Source organism: Alosa sapidissima, chromosome 5 (genome assembly GCF_018492685.1).
Source record: "Alosa sapidissima isolate fAloSap1 chromosome 5, fAloSap1.pri, whole genome shotgun sequence".
Classification (NCBI taxonomy): Eukaryota; Metazoa; Chordata; class Actinopteri; order Clupeiformes; family Clupeidae; genus Alosa; species Alosa sapidissima.
The window spans coordinates 28,841,858-28,864,682 of record NC_055961.1 but is presented as its reverse complement, the minus strand read 5'-3'; the positions used below and the strand labels follow the sequence as shown (position 1 = coordinate 28,864,682).

The following is a 22,825-nucleotide window of genomic DNA, read 5'->3' as shown; positions in this document are numbered from 1 at the left end:
ACTACAGAATGAAAATACACTGTGCTTACAAGGTTTCCACACATAACTAATACGGGACCATTAAAAGAACAAAGAAATGACAAGAAATTACAGAATGTTATAATAGGCACTATGCTGGGGGCTATGCACAATCACAGTGATCAGTTGTCAGTAAGTAATGGACAATACAAATATGCATTATAGTATAAGTACATACACTCGGTTGATCCCGCGAGGGAAATTTGGTCTCTGCATTTATCCCAATCCGTGAATTAGTGAAACACACACAGCACACAGTAAACAGACAGTGAGGTGAAGCACACTAATCCCGACGCAGTATGCTGCCTGCTACAGCGGCGCTCGGGGAGCAGTGAGGGGTTAGGTGCCTTGCTCAAGGGCACTTCAGCCGTGCCTACTGGTCGGGGTTCGAACTGGCAACCTTCCGGTAATCAGTCCGAAGCACACAGCCAGAGGTGGACGCTGAGCTTATGGCCAGATGATGGTTAGTGATATAGCCTTTCAGAGATTCCAGTATGACAGTAGGGCTCATTGGCTATTGGGTGAATCATGAGCTCCATCACCATCACCACCTCACAGGTTTCCCCTGCCATCCAATTGAAATTCACATTCACTGTCTCCATCTCCTTCAGACAGGACTCTCATTCTCCTCCTCTCCTCTCCTGCTGCATGGGGAATGGCTGAGGTGAGAGAAGTGGAGGAGAAGGGGAAGGCAGGAATGAGGATAAAAGATGAAGAAGCAGCGAGCAGGAGTGTGGAGACACTTAAGTGTGTTAAAAGCAATGTACAGATGGCTGCCTGTAGGCAAGGGGGGTGGGGGGGTGGGCAGGGAATACGCCTCTGCTTGCCTTGACCCCACATGCAGCATTAATGAATTCATAAAAAAAAGAACGAACAGTGTGTGTGTGTGTGTGTGTGTGTGTGTGTGTGTGTGTGTGTGTGTGTGTGTGTGTGTGTGTGTGTGTGTGTGTGTGTGTGTGTGTGTGTGTGTGTGTGTGTGTGCAACTCTACAAGTGTGGCATGACGGATGGGCTTGGTGCAGAGCCGCACAGGAAACCACTTCGGTGAGCCTCTATCAAATAAAACACCAACCGAAAACGACAAAAAAAAAACCTTGCCTTCCTCCTTCCAAACAACAACAAAAAAATAGTTGAGCAAACGCATGGCGGACACTGTAAATACATCAAAAGGAAGTCCAGAGGAGGTTAACGGGGAAGACAGCCGCAGCAGGGGAGCATGGGAGCTTGCTTTATTTCCTCCCAGAAACCTTTTCCTGTGGAATATAGCCTAGAATAAATCAGCTCTGCTCGTGGAACAAACACATTAGAGTTCTTGGCCATGTGTGTTAGTGACGGGGAAGCATGTGTGTGTGTGTGTGTGTGTGTGTGTGTGTGTGTGTGTGTGAGTGTGTGTCAGCCACACACCACACACTCATAAGGCTTTTGTAAAAAGGGATGCCAAGGGGAACGAGAGCGAGCGAGAGAGAGAGAAAGGGAGAGGAGGGAGAGAGAGAATTGGGTGAAGTGCACAACTGCCAACTCTGGATTTAAGGAGGAGGCTGATTGGATTTAGAGAGCAGGTGATTGGGTTTGGAAGAGAAGGTGACTCAATGGCATTTTCTCTTCCGTTGAAGCACATCCTCAGCAAGCTGCTCGCTCACATTCTTGACACACAAATACACACACAATGCGTCCCCCCTCCAACCACCCCCCCCCCCCCCCACCCAAACCAGAAAATGGAAACCCTCTGTCCTTCTTTCTGAAAAAACAAAAAAAACAAAACAAAACAAAAAAAAAACAATAAACCAAAAACAAAAAACTGAAACAATAGACAGGTGCTTCATATCTCTTTCTTGTCTTTCACTCAATCATGCAGGAGTGGGAATCATTTCGTCTCTCCTGATTCTTCCCGAGTTCGTCTCCATTTTCCACCGTTCCGTGCCTGACCCCAAAGCCTTACCGCCTCCTGCTGTCCCCAGTGATGGACACCACTGTGTGTGTGTGTGTGTGTGTCTGTCTGTGTGTCTGGGTGTGTGTGTGTGTTCAGCCCGCCTGGCACGCTTCAGAGTGTGGCGGCTTCTCGCACAGCTGGCTTATCCGGCCGCTGGCTCTTGGGGGCTCGTGTGCTAACGTGCGCTGGGGTTTGCACGGGGCTTGCATCAGAGTGCCTGTGGGCCACAGCCTCCATGGCAGGTTTCCTCTCCTCTCCTCTCCGTCTGATCCTCTGCCCATGGGCGCGCGCGTGTGCGTGCATGCACACAGGGCCGGCTCAAGAAGATTTTGGTGGAGGGGACTCAGGGTCTGTGTGTGTGTGTGTGTGTAAGTGTGTTATGTGTGTGTGTGTGTGTAAGTGTGTTATGTGTGTGTGTGTGTGTGAATGTGGGCAGGTGGTGGTTTTGGCGGTGTAGGTGGTGTTGATGTTGTTGGATTTCTGTAATGTCTCAAAGGCTGTCTATGTCTGTGTGTGTGCGTGTGTGCGTGTGTGTGTGTGTGTGTGTGTGTGAGTGTGTTTGTGTGTGTGTGTGTGTGTGTGTGTGTGTGTGTGTGTGTGTGTGTCTGTGTGTGTGTCTGTGTGTGTGTGTGCGTGTGTGTGCGTGTGTGTGTGTGTGTGTGTGTGTGTGTGTGTGTGTGCGCGCATGTTTGATTTCATACACCGTCTGCCTGCCCCCTCTCTGCCTACCTGCAGCGCCTCAGTGCACCAGTGCACACTAATCAAGTGGAAATTACCGGACACTTTGTGGATGAGTGCGCCAGAGCGGGATAAAGAGGCGGTCAGCCACAAGATCACTGGACAGTCCTTGCACGCTGTAATCAGATGGACTAAATTGGAACGAAACACTATTTATTTTTTCAACCAAATTCGGCACATCAGTTTTTAATAATCAGGTATCCCACAACTGAGAGTCATTTCTGAGCTCTAGCCTATGCTAGATATCTTTGTGTGTGTGTGTGTGTGTGTGTGTGTGTGTGTGTGTGTGTGTCTGTGTGTGTGTGTGTGTGTCTGTGCGTGTGTGTTTGTGAGTGTGTGCACACGCTTCATTCTGCCTTTCATTTTCCTCCATAGTTGTCTCCCAATGAGGAGACGCCTGAGAGTTATGACGTGCCAGATCTGCTATCACATTGTGTCCCTCAGTGTAATAAAATGGGAAGAGCTTGCACATCATATTTTTTTTCAGCGCTGAGGACAAAGAAAGAGAGAGGGAGAGAGACAGAGAGAGGAAGCGGGAGATTGCTAAGGGTACAAAAGAACAGAACACCGGCTTGATTAAAATATGGCTGCGATTCCGTTGTTTTGATTAAACCTAATTTGATATTATGACTTGATTACACACAAATTCACAATGTGACAAATGGAGGGGAAGAGAAGGAGAAATAAATCAGAATGGAGAATGAGGTGGAAAAGGAACAGACAAGTAAGATCCTGCCGACTGGTGGCGGCAAGGAGGAAAAGGAAACGTCATCAGCAGCAGAGAAGTGTTACGACATGTCATTAGAAAGCAGACACAAGCCCACTAAGTGACGAACGAATTAATGGATGGATGGATGGATGGAGGAATGAACAAATGAACAACATAGACATCCAGACTTCTTGATAGAACTTTCGCATAAGCCATTGTTGGTGTTGAACTCAGCTAATCTGAGTGTGTATAATGCAACCACAAAAAGCGTCTAAGTGTATAATGAGCAAAAAGTTCTGGCAGCACTTTGGAACAGCAGGTGAGCACTCTGCAGAGTTTGTAATGATATGTGAGAGCTGATTTGTGGGAGGTGAGAGAGATGTCCTGAAATGCTCTACTGAGTCCACGGGAATCTGTGCACACACAGACGTCACCATCATCCACTGATCGGCGTGGCACTCGCCGCAAATCCTTGCCACTTCTGAGAAGGTTTTTGTCAAGCAAATCTCCTTGCCTGTGAATATTTCATGGTCATGAAGAAATGAAAATAAAATGTAGAAGGGCCTTAAAAAAAATTCTAATTTCTAATTGCACACAAGTGTGGTCTGGTCTTTTTCGTCTTGTATTGCTAGTAAAAAGGCAGTGACTTTGGTGGGCTCTGTTGGGGCTGTCTGCTTTAGGGTTTTCAGAAGGCCAGATTCCCCCTTCCTCACTGCTCCTGTCTGAAGTCTGATCCCCCACCTCCCCCCTCTAGCGTATCTCTGACAGACTTTTATTCTGAAGTGTAAGAGGTTAACACGATTGCTTCTTTCTTTTTCCTCTTCTACAGGAGGCCTTGGTATCCTCTCGGAGATAATGGGAATAACAAAGGCTGGTTGATAACTGAGGTGAATTAGGGAGAAAACAGCAGCGAAAATCCCCACCCTCCACTCCGCCTCACCAACCGCCCCTCTCTGTTCGCCAAACCGCAAGAAAAAAGGTTGAGCAAAATGAAAACAAACATTCTCATTGTTTGATCATGTTGTGTTTTGCTCAAGGCTCAACATCTTGTGAAGCGAAAAGTCTGTGGAGGGGAGAAACTCTCGTTGGCTGAAAAGCGCTGATAATTGGTGCTGCAGACTCTCGGGTGTTGGCTGTAGCCGCGCTGATGGCTTGGCGATGCGGTGGTATTATTTGGCCGAAGCACAGTCGTATCTGGCGACAGCATGGGAGATCTTGGCAGCGTCGGACTTAATTTACAACAGTGTTATTTTGATTAGGCGCTGATTCGGTGAGCTGTGAAACGCGTTGTCGGAAGCTTGCCTCGCTTTGGAACCATGCTTGCTTCCGCCATCTCTCCCAAAACCCTCTATCTCCCGCCATCTCTCTCTCTCTCCCCCGCCATCTCTCTCTCTCTTTCTCTCTCTCTCGTTTCTTTTTTTTCCTCTGGAACTGGCACATGGCTCACCTCCTTCTCGAGAAGGCAGGTGCCATGAAGCAGAGTGAATTGTGGGATACCCTCCACTGGCTGAGAGAAACTGTTATGGGGCCGGAGCGGGCCGGCTCTCCTCGGAGCCTGGCCGCAGAAATCAGGAAGTGCGTGTCAGACCCACACAGTTCCAGTCCCTCAAGTGCCATCTATCATGGCGGGGGCAGTGAACTAGTTAGACTGTGCTCCAATGGCTTTCAGTCCGGCAGTCACACTGAGTGAGTGAGAGAGGGAGGAAGAGAGAGAGAGGGGGAGTGAGGGAGGGAGAGGGGGAGTGAGCCAAAGGACTCTAAGGGAGGATGGGGTGGACTGGGCAAGTAGAGGGAAGGAGAGAGGGGGCAGTGTGTGGTGGTGGATGAAGGTTGGGAGAAGGGGAGGGGGGGCGGACGAGGAGGGGGTTCTGGGCAGAAGGAGATGGCTTTGGGGAGGAGGGGCCACTAAAGACCTCTCTGGCAGGCCTCTGCCCAGCGGCACCAGGCCTGGGTTGAAGCTGAGCTTTAGGCAGTCGAGGTTCTGGAAGAAGCCTCAGCAAGGCCTGCTCACTACCTGCTCTGTGATCCCAGTAAGGGGTCTGGGACTCCCAGTACAAGGCAAGATGAAGTGAGAATGGGATAGGAAAAAACAAAGTGAAAGAAAAGGAGAGGAGTGCAAAAAGAGAAGAAAGAGAGAGAGGGAAAGAGAGAGAGAGAGAGAGAGAGAGATGGGGGCAGAGACCGATAGAGAGCAGAATTGCCACATGCTCTTTCTGATCCTCTAATTACCCTCCTCTAGCTCGGCAGGACCCCTTTGGTGGAACTGCATAGGAGATGCATGGCAGTGAGTGTGCACCTCTCTTTCTCTCCTCTCTCCCCCTTTCTTCTCTCTTTCCCTCTCTTTTCCCTCTCTCTCCCTCTCTCCTCCTGTGTGTGTGTGAGCTGGGGCGCAGCGAGCTAATGGACACATTATTTTCCCCTCCTCATTATCACCCTCATGCTCCCTCTCTCTCGCTCCCCGTCTCTCTCTCCCTCCATCTCCATCTCTCTCTCCATCTCTCCATCTCTTCCACTTCTCCCGCACCTCATCACATCCGAATCGTACGGCTTTGGCCAGACTGTCCCTCTGGACACCCCATGCATATATAAACCCTCTCTGAGCTCCGCACTAGACACAGCGCTGAGTGATGCTTCTCTCCTCTTAAAAGCAGTGCAAGTCCACCGAGGAAAGCCTCACGGCCCTGCCGGTGCAGGCAATGATCGACTACTTTTTTCCCTGTTAGGAATTCTACCTAAAAATCACACCTAAGAGTCTCAAAAGCATATTAAAGGGGCCTCATTACACACCAGGAGACTAGCGTCTGTTGCTTTTACTCGCTGTCCCAGGCCAGATACTTCAAATAATCAGTCATCCTCAATTCTCCTCTTTGAGACGATTTCGGAAAGGTATTAATTTAACAATTGTACCTCTGTACCTCTTTGACGGCCTCAATTGCTCACTCTCAGAATGTGTAATATTGAAATTTCAGAAAAACGGGGTGCTGTGTGTGTGTGTGTGTGTGTGTGGAGGGGTGTGTGTGTGTGTGTGTGTGTGTGTGGAGAGGGGGGGCTGTTCTTTGATCAGTCCTCTTCATCCTGTAGTCGGTGCCTTGAATACCTCTGCTCTAGCTGTGATGCCATCTTATGGATTCAGCGTACAACAGGAGGTAACCCACCAGCCGGTGTATGATGAAACGTTGGGAAAATCTTTTGAAGGAAATAGCGTGTAAGTAGCAGACATTGTCATGAAAATGCATGTTTTTGTGCCACTCTTGTGCCGCGATCAGCCGTGAATTACAGAGTTAGAAATGGCTGCCAAGGCGTGCAAGAGAGAGATAGACACAGAAAGAGAGAGAGAAAGCAAGAGAGAGAGAGAGAGAGAGAGAGAGAGAGAGAGAGTAAGGGCAAAGGAAGAGCTCCTTGACTTGCTGTTGATCCCTTCCTACAGAGATAATCATTTGATTTTATCGCGGCACAATCTGACAATTAGGGCCCTTCTTCTCTGTCCTAAGTCAGGCAGTTTGGATGATATTAAAGCTCCTCGTATTGCCTGCTATCTTTAGGGCACATATATCTTTTTACAGCCATTTCAGCCTGCTCTGAAGTACAGCACATCTCTTCCTGTGTATTACAGAATAAGGATTGGGTGAGTTCAGGCTCTTATACGAATGCAGACTCGGCAGAAAGGAGTGTGGGAAATCTACGCTAACTCGAGGGCAGGTGTCGGGGAAAGAAGGGAAAAAAGAGCCACCAGGAGACCTCCAGAAGCATTAAAATATATCCATAACGAGTCGGAGCTCTCGCTTCAAATTCAATTCCCCTGTCCCATTAATGCTCTCTAAGAGAAGCTATGTTGAATCATTATCCTTAATGTCAACGGTTTGAGCCAGAGAGGAAAAATATTTTAAATTCTGCTACTGTAAGGTGCTTCTACTGTCCTGCTAGCACTGCAGTACTGCTCTTAAATCCCCAGCAACCCACACACCTCTGAGGGTAAATAAATAAATAACAGACACAAGACACAAATAAAAGCTAAAATATAACCAAACAAGAGGTAAAACAAACGACCGCTGTTGAAACGGAGCATTCACAATAGGTGTGTGTGTTTGTGTGTGTGGAGCACGCTATGCATTTGGGCCAGATTACCAGTGACAACGCACCTCTGGGGAATCGGTTGCCTGGAAGCGCATTGTTCACACATTTTCAGCAGCAGCCTGTCCTAGCAGCAGCCCCTACCTATCCCTTCTTTTACCACACACACACACACACACACACACACACGCACACACACACATATATATATATACACACACACATACACACACACAACCACTCGCACACATACATACACACGCACACACACCATTCCTAAACTGAAAACACAAGGTGCAGGTTGGGAGGGTTGGTTGGTGGTGCTGGTGGTGGGAGGTGAGTGTAGTAGGTGGTGGGTGGAGGCGGCTGTCACATGGCCCGGTCCCCTGCGGTGGCTCCTGCGCTCTGTCGTGGGAGAGGGGCTGGCACGGGCCTCTGCAATCAATTCTACTAACAGGCAGGGACTCTGACAAGGCTCAGCGCCATCTGTCTGAGCAAACCCATGCCCCGCAACGCCATGCCACTCTGGCACACGGGCACAGTCCCAAACTGGCACCCGCAAGACAAACAAGCCCCTTCAGACTCACACTCTGTTCCTGGGTCTGTCCCTTTCTCTTCCTGTTTCCCTCTTCAGCAAACACACACACACACACACACACACACACACACTATGTCAAATATACCCTCACACACAATCACAAACTATGTACTGGGTGTGCACACACATTGACATGCAAAACCAACATGCCTGCTCAGACTTGTTAACAGATATTGAGATGACAAGCCAACACACAATACATAAAGAAATCTCAAATGCAAATGTCAACAGACAGACAGTCACACACAAACACACACACACACGCGCACATGCACACACACACACACACACACACACACACACACACACACACACACACACACACACACATACACACAAACTCTTACACAAACACACACACACACACACAGTCAAAACTCTATACTCCCTCTCAACACACAGACACACATAGATATGTACAGACACAGACACACACACACACAGATTGGCCAATCTGTTTGTGCACATACAGACACACAGACCCACAGATACTCATAACCCAACATATTCTGTAGTAATTAGTCACCATCAATTGTCAAGATGACTGAGAAGAACACCACACAGTGATGACACCAACAGACTCGGAGACCCGGGAGACGGCTGAAAACCTCCGACTGTCAAAACGGACAGACACATAGAAGAGCTGAGAAAGTAAAAGTGAAGAGAGTGAGAGTGGACGAGAAAACCTTTGACAGGGGAGTTCAAAGGATCTGCCACATTATTAGGGCCCCTTCCTGCAGAGAACATCAGAGAAGAAGGATGAGAAAAAAAAAATCATCACATAGCATGGCTAAAGTTCCTCATCATTATGCTAATGCCCTTTTATTCCATTTTATCTCACTCTCCCTGGTCCATATGTGCAGCCACTCCAGCTATGGCATCAAAGAGAAGCCTTCCTCTGGGCAGCTTCTCCACATGTAAATATCGCCATCTGGGGTAAATACTGGTGTCACCCCCCCACCCGCCAAACACACACACACAAACACAAACACACACACGCACAAACACACACACACAAACACTCACTCACACACACAAACACCTACACACACACACACACACATCACACATTCCCCCAGCCTTTCTCTCTGGAGCATGCCGTTCGGACAGGAACCCGGCGCTGCCAAAGGCAGCAAGGACTCTGCCCCGTGGCACACACCCCAGGGACTTGGATCTGTGTGCGACGCCGGCGAGGGCCTTTTGTGAACAGGTTTGGGGGAAGCCATCCAGGCATCTACACTGACACACAGACAGACACCCACCCCCCTCACACAGGCATATGCACACAGTCACACACACACAGACACACACACCCTGCTGAGTGGGGTCAGTGGACCCGTGTACCGACTCCCACCGGGAGGGTTCACCTTGGGCCGGCGCGAGTGTCTCGCTGAGACTGAGAAGGGAGTGAGCGAGCGACGAGTGAGTGAGTGAGAGAGTGAGCGAGCTCTGCCACCACCACGGCTCTGCTCCTGCTCATTAGTGCCCCGGTTAAGTGTCCTAATGGAGCGCTCCACTTATCCAGCTCCGGGGCCAGGACTGCTGAATCACCCCTACTGTGCTGGAGCTGAACTCGGCCAGTGGGGCAAACCAATCCAATAAATGAATGAATGAATTAATGAGTGAGTGAGTGAGTGGGTGGGTGAGTGAGTGAATGAATGAATGAATGAATGAGTGAGTGAGTGGGTGGGTGGGTGAGTGAGTGAATGAATGAGTGAGTGAGTGAGTGAATGAATGAATGAATGAATGAATGAGTGAGTGAGTGAGTGGGTGGGTGGGTGAGTGAATGAGTGAATGAATGAATGAGTGAGTGAGTGGGTGGTGAATGAATGAATGAGTGAATGAATGAATGAGTGAGTGAATGAATGGATGAATGAGTGAGAGTGAGTGAACAAACACATGAACGAATGTGCTATTTGGCCAAGTAAAATATGCTATGCATTATTCACAATAATGATTCTACTGTTCAGCAGTGCTGTGTTGGCCTGACTGGGACACTCTGAAGACACATTGAAAGCTAAATTATGCAACAGTTTTCTTGTTTGAACGCTCCTCAATCAAATGGACACAAAAAAAGATGGAGAAAGAGGATCTTTTTTGATAAGTATTCTATAAAGAGAGAATTGATCAATGAAGGTTTTAATCTGATATTTCAATGGTGGATTCTTTTTTGCATGTGACAGCACAACAAATTAAGCACCTGACAATGAAGGAAAACACTACAGAAGACATGAAGGTGAGGGGGAAGAGAACTGTGTGGTTTGACAGCTCAGTGTTAGATATAGACATGTCTTGTTATGCCCTTCATAAATGAAAATGAGCAGTTCTTCCTTCCCAACCACAATCAAACATCCTCCCATCAAAATATATGACACATCACATAGACCTTTTACATATTTTTATCCACCAAATCAACTAGGAACCATGAAAGGGTTTTTATTTTATAAAGCAAGTAGTGTTTCTAAGCACTGTTTTTCTGCTTGCTGTCAGTCTGAGGAGAAAGAGGAAAACGGATCTGTACATGTTTCTTACACCTTAACCTTCCCAAACTGAGTGAAGTTTATCGACGCAGCCTTTTGCTGTCATGATTCGGCAGAAGGCACCTTAATGAGGTAAATAAATAAACAGGTAAAAAGGTCAGCCAAAATGATCCCCGGTGCGGCATACAAATTTCCGTATGCTTGGTCTCTTAATAGTTCAGATGTCCACACACTGGAAAGCATAAAAGGAATACCTCACTCTAAATAAGCATCAGGTTATATACAAGCTGTTTACAGCTTTACAGATGTTATAGATGTGTATATGTCAGGTGATTTGTCCGACCTGAAAAAGGTCATAAATAGACAATGGGCTTTGTGGTTTGATGAGCTTAACTCTGCTTGCCACAAATGTTTCTCCAATTAGTCAATGTGTTCTGAGGCATTACATCCTTAAAATAAGGACGATGCTTAAAGGAATCTCCATTGAGTTAGTCATGCTAAGCTAAAAACAGTAGTCTGTATATTTGCATGCCGCGATTTGTGCTTGATTCATCATACTGTATGTGCAATACATGTGGTGTATTAATGCTATTCAAATACACTTCACATTTAATTCCATTAATGCAGATTAATTCTGGTTTATGCAGCATTTATCGCAGTAAAAAAGAAAGTGTATTTTTCAAACAGCAAATATCAGATGAACTTGGACATTACCTGTAAGGGAGTATATGTTAATTTAAACAAAAATCCTCAGTAGTGACCACGTGTAGGAGACCTTTATGTCAAAAAGTGTTCACTCCGAGCTGGAGGAAGCCAATTAATGGAGTTATGTGGTCTTTTCACAAAGTTACTTGAGAGTTTTAAATTTCTCTAGGACTTAACTGTCAAGGTTTTCTCTTTAACTTGCTTCTCTTGACATTTTCTCCCACTGAGTACACTTGAATCTGTGAGTGTGAGAGAAGGAAAAAGGCTAGCGATATTTTTTATATGAAATTTACACATTCTCATTAACCAGGGTTCAAAGCAATTATCGTATCATATAAATGTATATGTATGTATATGTATATGTATATATATATATATATATATATATATATATATATATATATATATATATATATATATATATATATATATACATATAATGAAGAGCACTAACATGACATTGTATGTACATTGCAGCTCACAGTATGAAGCAGTTAAAAAGGAAAGAACTAAAGCACTAAGACAACAAGCGCTCAGGCTTGTGCCAATGGGGAAGCTCTGGAAATCAATAGCTACAGATCATATAACACGAGAACCAAATATGGTATCAGAGATACCATGAAAAAGACGTCTGTGCCTTCCCCTCAGAGGGAAACAACCCAGCAGGAGATGTAGGAGATGAGATGGGGGTTGGTGCAGGCGGTGGTCATGGTGGTGGTGGTGGTGGTGGTAAGGGTGGGGGCAGATGTTTCCATCCGCAACTATGAACCAGAGTCTTCAACTACACAACCTTCAGCCCCTTGCTCCCTCCCTACCACTACATTTCATCAGTCCCGGGACTCTCATTGGTGATCAAAGACACAACGTGTGAAGATAACCCCGGCCCGGGAGGTAGAATATGTAGCAAACAGTGCAGGAAGATAATAACAGATTGCAGGAAGCTACAGCAAGGTGAAGACACAAGAGGCAATACATTGACTTAGATATGTCAATCTAAGTGGGCTGTTTTGGCAAGCAGCCATATACTGCTGATTGCATGAGGTTATGTACAGCTAGCATCATCACACGCAATATTTGAGCAGAGTTGAGCAAGTTGTTGAATAGAGATGCACCCTGAGAGCCCATAATAACGAATATACTGTAATTGATTTAATGGAAACAATAAACTCATAAGCTGACCTTTGAGTAATGTGACCGTATAATTGGATGGCAGTCTAGGATTTGCTCTCACACAACCCTACTTTTCCTCTACAGGTACAAGTATGGTTACAGCAGCTGTATGTTTTTGCTGATACATCTGTGCAATGTTTGTAACATTGTAGAAGGTGACAAAAACTGCTAGGCCCACCATTCCTTCAGACACAATAAATCCTTAGTCTCATTGTTCAGAGAAGGCCTGGTCATTTCTGGATACTAATTAGCTTGGCACCTACAAATATATTGACCGTCCAACATCCAACTCTGCTGAATGCAAATTTTTAATTAGTTTATCTGAAAGCTTGCCAACACAGACATGCCAGGTGGAATTCTGTAAATGATCCTTTCATGATAAATAATCAGCAATGAATTGAGCTGTCCAGAAAATCATTTGTTTGTTTTCTTTACTTTCTGTCTCTTAAAGGGGCTATACGTAAGCCTGTCTAGTTGTCGGCTGGCGAGCTAAATGATTTCATACTACCCACCACAAGCAGATTGGGTGCCGTGGATTACAAGGTTTACAAACCCCTACCACCTTTCAAAGAAGTAAACAAAACGTTTAGTCAATTTAAGATATGGTGGATAAAGGCAACATGTAATATAAAGACATTAATGATTAAAAGATCCTGTATGCTTCCATTAGTGTCTCTATCAACATCTATTGATGTTTATGTTACATCAAGGCAAACAGACCTTCATAGGTCTTCATAAGCACTCAAGCTTTTGAGCAAGCTAATAATTAACGTTATTCAATGAGCCTCTGGGCGACTTGTTGCTAGCAACTACAGGAGGCCTGAGGATATGCTTACTTGTTACTAGCAACTACAGGAGGCCTGAGGATATGCTTACTTGGAGTGTGTTCCTACTTTTACTCTGTAGATCAACAAATATGAGCACCACATTTATTTTGTTTTCACTACAGTGAGTCGCCTTTTCCTCTTGAGGTAGGTAAGTGATACAATATAAGAGTACCATTCTAGCTTATTAGTATGCTAACTACAGGGTTGAAGATAACAAGATTTGTACAAGAAATTAAAAGAAGATTACAGGATGAACACAAGAAGCTATATGCAGACAAGTTCCAAAATGTGTTTTTACATCTGAATAGACTTCTTTACTTCAACAGAGATGGTAACAAAGCACATATTAGTACATTGATGAAAATGACACATGGGGGCAATATTTTAAGTTTGTAACTGAGAGAGCAGTTTAAAGTTTCTGTCATTGAAAATAAGCAATGCTTTGAAATCAGTGCTGTGAGCTAAAAGTTGAGTTTAGCTATGGTGTAAGCAGTGAGAGGTTGTTCAAGGTTGTTTTTAAGACTCATGGAAATAGACTGTGGAAGTATAAGAAACACAGAATGAAAGGACTGCAGTAAATCAAAACAAGGGAAAAAAAGTCATAGCTATCTTCATCATGTGACTGTACAGTAGACACACTCCATCGTGCTGGAATAATAGACCATGAAATGAAAACATTTTGACTTTGACATGGAGGAATGGAAAAGAAAAAAAGAAGAAAAAAATGTGTGTATGAATCCCTACATGAATATTTGAAAGAAATAAAGAAAGATATTTTTTTGCTTTATTTATCTTTATTTACTGTTGTCCCCCCCCCCCCCCCCCCCCCCCACCCCCACCCCACCCCCCCACCCCACCCCACCCCATCCCCCAACATTACAGGATGACAATATGCTCTGAAAATGGAGATTTCACATTACCAAAGGCCACCGTGCCTTGTGCACCCCGCGTGTTGTTTGTCATTCCAGCTGTGGGCCACAGACGCGGAGGTACAGAGTGAGAGTTCATATATTGCTTTTTCATTTTCGCTTAAATGCGGTGACACACGGAGCACTCACCGACCCCCTTTTCTGCTTGTCAATCACCGGCACAACTGTGCACAAAAAGCCTCCACCAGCTCCACCTGTCACGCTGTCAGTCTTCTTCAAGTGCAAAAATAAATAACAGAAGACAGAAGGGGAGGAAAAAGCAAATAAAAAATAAAAATAAATAAACAAGCAAATAAATAAATAAATAAATCGAGTGAGCGAGCGACACAGGTGATGGTTAGAGGGAGGGATAATATCCTGTCTTTCTCTATCCATTTCTCATCCATCTTTCAATGTGTGTCTCTCACAGTAATCTCCCTGGGGTAAAAATCACATTTTAATTAGGTCTATCTCTGGTTAACAGTTCCTTTTCCCAGCCTACGAGTTGTACGTGCCCGCCTGTCGGGTTTTTCATCCTTGTCAGAACTGCTCAGTTCCACATCAGACTCTGTCAAATCAAAGAGCCCATTTCACCTCAATCTGTCTCTGGGTTCTGCAGTGAGCGGCTTCAACCACAGACTTGTCCTCCTGACACCAACAACAAAGCCAATTCTGTGTTCTTCATGGGGGCGTCTGATCCAAAACTTATCCGAGCGGTTGGACCAAAGTGGAAACAACAATGGAAGGGGAGAAAAAAAAAATGAAGACGACAGAAAAAGACGACAACGAAGGAGAAGAAAAGAATCATTTATAATACATAATACATCATACGTGTAAGGGGGGGGGGGGGGGGGTTGCAGGAGATGTGGGGAATGAGGGAGATAAGGGATAAGGAACTGAATGCAGAGGCTCTGATGGGAGATTTGCCAGAGCTCTTCGTTCATCATTCATTTCCCAAGCAGAATTGCAGAACTACAGCCACGCTACCAGCTGACATCCCAGCTCCGAAAACGTTTCTCTAGTTCCTGACGCATTCTGTACGACTGACAGTCACCTCCCTCTTGGGGGCCCCCGACTCTGACTAAGAAATCTGCAGGATGCCATGTTTAACTCGGAGGTAAAACTGTGAGGTAAAAAAAAGAAAAAAAAAGAAAATACACTGAGGGACACTGTGTTCAAAATGAGACACTGACAAACTGACAGGAGGACTTGTCGAGTAGGTGTGGGGTGAAAGGTTTCTGTGATAATTACACAGTACATGGGACTGCCATAATGGTGGGAAAGCATGGAAGCGTGATTCACACAGATGTGTGTAGGCAGGAGGACCTCGTGAAGGGAGAGTGGAATTTCCTTGAAGGTGGCTGCCACATCAGTAGTTCTGGTTCAAAGTAAGAAATTTGAAGTTGAATTTTCAACATTCAACGTTGGGCCAAGCATATGGGCTTAGATGTGATTTCTGTCCCCATGGCAGATTTCCAATTCGTGCTTGGGTACAAGGGAAGAAACAACAACAAAAAAACATTTCCTGGTTGCACTGATACAGCAGTTATTCCAGTCAAGTAAGTCGAGCAGTTGGAGCATTCTGTGAATGCTGATGTGGAGGCGATTCACATTTTTTTTTTGTTACTACATAAATAGAACTGAAAAGGCACATTTGTCCGAAACATTCAGACTTTTTTAAACCGTACATACTGGATTAAGTTTAAATATAGGTTCATACAGTATATAGGACATGTAGGAGTAAATCCACTACACAAGGTTTCTTGCCCATAGAGAGAGAGAGAGAGAGAGAGAGAGAGAGAGAGAAAGAGAGAGAGAAAGAGATAGAGAGAGAGAGAGAAAGCGAGAGAGAGAGAAAGAGAGAGAGAAAGAGATAGAGAGAGAGAGCGAGAGAGAGAGAAAGAGAAAGAGAAAGAGAGAGAGAGAGAGAGAGAGAGAAAGAGAGAGAAATGGATACATTCTTTAACCTTGTGGGGATTCCTCTCTCACATGGGACCTATGATTAAGAGGCAAAGAAGAGAGCAACATCCAAGCTATCTCTAGAGAGTGCGCCAGGCCCACCAGAGTCAGCTCACTAGAGAGCACAAGAGCCTCGGCATCAGCCCCGTGTGTCTTACCAGTCATTAGATACCCAGCTGGCATACTAATCTGGCCAAATGAAGATAGGGAAGCTGCTGATATCGAGATCCTTTCACAGTACATGGTGGATTGTACCATCATCTCGACACCGCAGGCAGACCAGTCAGAAAAGAGTGTGACTGGGTAATAAATGAGTGCCCAGGCCACTGTGACCCATTCAACACGAAAACGTTCACACAGAAAAACTTCTGCCAGTGTGTCTCTGACAGTCGATTGTAGAAATGTGGATGAGGTCAAGACGGTCCCATGAGTGGAGATTGTCCCCATGACTAGACAAGCCTATCTAAGGGATGTACCACTGACGGTCAGCGGGAGGCCTCACACTGGTAAATCCCACCAGTAGCAGGGAAAGGCTGGATTAACGGAGGGCACTGAGGCACTAATCACAGCTGCCGCAGAAGAGAAGGCGGTGACCAGAAAGGGCTCAGGACGCAGCAAGTTAAAGAGGCCAGAGCCGAAAATGTTGTTATAATAGACAAGGACTGAGGAAATTACAATGGTGATGGATGGAACGAATAATATTGAGACAAAAGAATATGAGAAGCTGGTGAAATGCAATAGAGTAAAATAAGGATAGAATATAAGCAAAGTGAAGGCAAAAAAAGACCTCCCAGACTTTGGACAGAGGATCTCTGTGTGAAACTCGGAAGATAAATATTCAGTTCAGTTTTCCTCAGGGTTCTGCACTATGCCACCTATACTGCACATATGTGCGGCAAAGACACTTAAAGTATAACACTCATTTGTTATGAAGTTTAAAGTGTCCAGATGATTGTTGTTTTTCTTTAGGTTGTCAGACTTAGTTTTCACACTAGCAAAAATTAACAATGTTAGCAGTAGTGTTAGCAATGTTAATCATGATAATACAGTCAGGACACTGTTTGTAAACACAAAATGAAGCCAACCACCAACCATGAAAATCAAAAAGCAAAACAATTTTATTTATGGGTTAAATTATCCTAACCAATACAGCCTGAAGTACGCATGTGTCATGTCAGGGCAAAATCACACTCAAAGTGCTGTTACATTGTGTGTACAACACAGCTCTGATTCTGCTTGGCTCTCAGCCTACAGCCATGTGTCTGTAATCAGACCAAAGCCGTTCCGATGTAGGCCTCAGCACACCAGCGTTTACTCATGTGTGTCCCTGTTTAAGTTAAGCCAACAGTGTCATATTTGATATTGATCAGTTCCAAGTTCCTGTCTGACTGATTTAAGCTTTTTCTGTCATTACAGTTCATTTGCACAGGCAGCCCAAAAAGTCAGCTAAATCTGAAAAAAAAAAAAAAAAAAAAAAAACATGCGGTTGCGAGGCCATGTGTGCATTAAGGCTTTGGCTGAAGTCAGGGAGAAATGCTTGGCATGGAGGAGGAAAAATGTTTACTAGCAGACCACTGTTGTCTAGGGGAGATGTCGGGGGCCAGATTTATTTGGAGTCCGAACGCACCATTAGTTCAGGTTTTTTAATTAGCACACTTGTGTGAGAGGGTCATTAAGAATGATTTGGAGTTGTGATGGAGAGGTTGCTGATGGGACCTACACTGACACTGCTGACTCAACACCTGACACAACATACATTCATTTGCCTCTGCCAAAACAAACAATACAAATGGAGAGTGGGAAAGACACAGAGAGAGAGAGAGAGAGAGAGAGAGAGAGAGAGAGAGAGAGAGAGAGAGAGAGAGAGAGAGAGAGAACAAACAGCAAACAATTAGGAACATTTCAGTGCTAAACACAGCATCTCCACCACCCTGCAACAAGAGCTCACTACCACTCTGAAGAATCAAGGGGGCGGGGATTGAGGTAACAGATGAAGATAGAAGACCAAGAGGAAGTAGAGAGAGAAGAGGCCAAAGAATACAGGGATGAATTAGATAGAGAGGAAGAAAAGGAGGAAGAATAAGAGTTGAAGAAGATGAAGAATATGTACCAGTGTTATTAGTAGTAATAGAAGAAGAAGAAGAAAAAGAAGAAGAAGAAGAAGAAGAAGAAGTAGAAGAAGAAGAAAAAGAAGAAAAAGAAGAAGAAGGAGAAGAACAACAAGAACAAGAACAACAACAGCAACAACAACCACAACAACAGCATTGAGATACCAGAAAGCAGAGTCTCCTACCATTTTCCGGGTGCTCCATCTCTCCGATGCTGCCGTCGGGGGTGGTCCTCTCGTAGTGGTCCTCGGGCAGGGCCAGGGGTCCGATGCGGGGCCCGGACGAGCTCTTGCTGCTGGGCGTCTCCGACTCCTCCAGGCCACTGTCATAGTAACTCTGTTGAGAGGAGTCCTGCAGATCCTGCACTGGATTGGTCGTGGAGAAAGTCACTCGGCGATGAGGAAGCTGAAAAAGAATATGGAAAGAATAAGGCTTGGCACTTATTCTCATAATCTAATTATAACCACGGACCCAAAGAAGTGGGCTAATTGACCATCAAATTTGTAATATCACCCTTCAGGAAACACAGTGGTTGCTAATATTTCACTAAGGGACTAATAACAAGGCAGATATCAACTAATTTGCTCACTCTTACATAAAATGTAAAACAGTAGGAAGGTTCCCCCCTGCTAATTTGAGCCGGATTGTGATTGCATCAGTATTCTACAAAGTACACAGCTTTAGATGGATTCTGCTGTCTGTATGGTGCACACGCAGGCATCCACAACCACCCACACTTCCACACATACACAGTCATCCCATCTACACTCACACAGACACACAGTCAAGCCTTCACACCCATGAATAGACGCCACGCACATCCGCACAGATGCACACACACACACACACATACACGGCTCATAAACCTGTGGAAATCACTGATACTGCAAAAAGGAGGTTCCATTTGCCTTGTCCGACTTTGCTCCTGTGCAGCAGAAGGCCAGAGCCGATCGATAACTCACCCCCATTCCCCTGCGTAGCACCTAAGCCCCCGACACCCTCTTCACTTCCACCTCACTCCTACTCCCATTAACACCGCCATTTCCCCGTACATATAAAAGACTCATTAACACATCCATTTAAGACACATACTGCCACCATTAACACTGTGCTGTTAGTCAGGCCAAATGTGTTCTTGTCAATGATGCCCCCTCCCCCCCCCCCCATGTTTATCCATTTCCTTATTTGGGCATTAATATGCAGAGAGCTTCTTAAATTGCTACATTGCTGCTCTACTTCAAGCTTGTTTCTTTTGTGGACAAGGGTCTCATTATTAAATCATTTTGAACATTCAGAAATATTGCTGCCTGATAGTTTGATCTTTTTGCCAAATGAGTCTGGTGTGCATCAGAGATCAAAGTGCTGGACTGCCAGCAAAACATACAATGACCTGCCCACTACTGGTAATTACTTTAATGCACCTTTCTCCAGTTAAATAAGTATTCTTTGGCAGTCCGACAGGCTTTGTTGTCAATCAAAGCTCTCCTTTTCTCTCCAACAGTGCGTGTGTTAGTTCGCAGTGCATTGCCTCTCTTTTCTCTCTCCTAGGTGCATTTGTGTGTGTGTCTGTGTGTGTGTGTGTGTCTACATGTATGTGAAAAAGACACACATTGTCTTCGGGCGAAACCTTCTTTTAATTTTTAATTTTCTTTCTTTGATGTGTAAAGATGAATACAAACAGTGCGCACCACACTTGTAACATCCAAATGCAGACGTTCAAATGTCACTGGTTTATCTTTCGTACAATGTGCTGGGTGGAAAATGCAAATGACATTGCTTCATGTACTGTGAAAAAATGTTTTTCTCATCTTCTACCGGATGCAAATGACATTTTCCCAAGTGCTCTCAATAAGATTTCCACATATTCTATGATACAACCATCTCACCTTATTTTGAATTACACTGATAAGACCTTGCTTTTCCTAGTGCATGCTCTACAGATGTGAACAGTCATAACATTTCAAGTGATCTTTTAATTAAAAGAATTAAAGATCTCCAACATCTGCAACAGTAGGGCCAACAGGTAAGTGAGGGGGAAGTAATGGTATTCTCCAGGAGAGCTCAGAGCATGTGATTAAAGGTCTCTCAGCCAGACACATAACTATTTAAATGTAAGGGGGGGCATTTAGTTGTTTAAATATGGATTCTTGCTAAAACGGTTCCTCTAGGCATCGCTCCAGAGAGTCAGCGTTTTCCCTGAGTACTCAAGCTGAAGCGCTCCAGATGGGAATCACATTCCTCCCTCTCCCTCTCTCTTCACCCTCTCTCGCTCTTCCTCTCTTTCTCACTCTTTCTCTTCCTCCCTCTGCTCTGCACTGCTAAGCGAAGGTCTCCTCAGACTAGAGATTACTCTCTGGACGCCAGTGTCCCAACTGGACGGAAAAAAAGGGGAGTGAGTCTGGGGTTTCTGATATGATCTGATCAAATCCATGCAATAAAAATACATGCAAAAAGGGGCTATAGGAGTGAGAGTGGGAGGGTAATGGGAGAAGCAGGTCCGCGAGAGCTGTAACAAAATCAGGGAAGCTCAGAATAGCGCTGTGAGGAAAAGTCACGGACATTATTCCCCATTATGAGGCGTGCCAGCGGGGGGAATTTAGATTTGTGGTCGGGATGCGGGGGTGATGTGTGGGGAGCTAAAGATTAGGGAAGAGGGCCTGGACTGCTACTGCACTCCATGTACAGATCAAAACAATGCATTCCCGGCACCTGCTTCCTGCTGTTTGCTTTTTTTGGCATCAGAAAGAGACTGTGTCATCAGTCTTCCCACTGGTGCAACAAGGAAGGCACAACGTTTGCATTAAGCTGATTACTTAAATCTAGCCATTAGGAAGACACATTTGTCCACAACAAAAGCAGAACATAATTTAGCTATAATTTGAACCTATTCCTCTCCTATTTCAGCACTAAGAGGGACACAGAGGAGAATTTGAGAGAGAGAGAGACCATTTGACAAGGATGAGGGTGTAAGACTTGGAGAATACATGACAAGTAGACTGACAGTTGGGAGAGGAGGATTGGGGTGATGGGTGAGCTGAATGAGCGTCATGCTGCTCGGGGATGGATGTGGTGGTGGTGGGGTGGGGTGGGTGGTGTTGCTGGGGAGTTAAGATGAGAGCCTGGCAGGAGAGAGAGAGAACCTTGGAACCGGATCCTCGGAGACAGGATGAAGAGAAATGCCCCAGGGCCGTGGAAAGGCCAGAGGAGCTGGCTGGAGAACAGGGAAAAAACACAAAACAAACAGAAACACAACTGACAGATGGGGAATGGTCCAGAAGATGCACAGCTCTGAATTCCCTATGTCACTGAATTAAATATATTCTGGTTACACTTTACGTGACAGTATTTACATAAGAGTGACATGACATCGTCATGAACATGTCATAAAAAAAAAAGAAATATTAACAAGTCATAAACGTAACGCTTCTGTTATTAAGTGTCATTCAGTTTTTGTCATGATAAGTTAGTGTAGGGTTAGGTTTGGGCCTAGGGTTAGGGTTAGAGGTTAGGATTAGGGATAGGGTTCATGTGTCATGACAGTGTCATGTGTTCATGACAGTGTCATGTCACTCTTATGTAGATACTGTCCAGTAAAGTGTTACCTACGTATATATTTTATAGAAACATGGATTCTGAATCCACTGTTTGAATCCACTGTTTGGCTCATACAGTAACTGAACATAAAAAGTATCATATGCGTGAAATAAGAGTTTTTTATTTCTCATCAGCTATTGCTGCTGAAACAGCTTGTCTAACACTTCAGCCCAAGTGGCGATACAGTATTTTAACACATCATGATATCGCCAGTGTGGTTATGGCCAAGTTTTATATGTGTCATATTTATGTCAACAATTTGGCACGGTGATCGCTGCCAGGATGCGCACACACTCTTACAAGAGTTACACACTGAATCACACTGAACGTATATAAAGACCATAAATGGTATATTGTGCCTTTCACATATTGACGTGTCTTGTGGTCAAATAACCCATTGGTTCCCAAAGACTGGGTCGTGACCTAGGCACTATAGATATGGCACTGTAGAATGGTTAGGGGGAGGGGGCATAGAAAAGGAGGGGGGGGGGGGGGGGGGGGGGGGGGGGGGGGGGGGGGGGGGGTTGAGAACCTGTGGCCTAAAACAATATTGGTGGTTGCATGTTAGTTCTGAAGTGAAATGGGTCGCGATGGTCTGTCATTTTTAAAAAGTGGGTCCCAAGAAAAAAAGTTTGGGAAACACTGATATAACCTATTCTTTGTATGGGTGATGCAAACAGAAGAAAAAGCATGGGTGGATGGATGGACAGAGAGTGAAAGAGAGGGAGCAAGAGAGCGAAGGAAAACAAACGAGTGGTGGAGGATGACAGGGTGGAAGTGGGCCTGCCTGCTGCTGGGGTGGACAGTGATTTAGCCGCGAAGCCTGGTGGGTTTTCACACCGCCGCTGCCTGCCGTGAGTGTAGGCTGAGGGGTGTCCATCCATCATGCCGCTAGGTGTGGTCCGAGGTGAGAAGTGTTCCGCAAATGGATGGAGGGAGACATGTGCTGCTGGGGGAGTGGGGAGAGGGTGTGTGTGTGTGTGAGTGTGTGTGTGTGTGTATGTATGTGTG

General features: G+C 45.3%; 1 protein-coding gene across 1 annotated transcript in view; it reads right to left on the bottom strand.

Moving 5' to 3' along the window:
- pcdh1a (protocadherin 1a) overlaps positions 1-22,825 on the bottom strand; it is a 67,368-nt gene that overhangs the window by 3,280 nt on the left and 41,263 nt on the right. Inside the window, exon 4 of the mRNA XM_042093678.1 lies at positions 18,406-18,625. Coding sequence (XP_041949612.1) covers positions 18,406-18,625 — 220 coding nt within the window. The remainder of the gene's footprint in view (positions 1-18,405; positions 18,626-22,825) is intronic.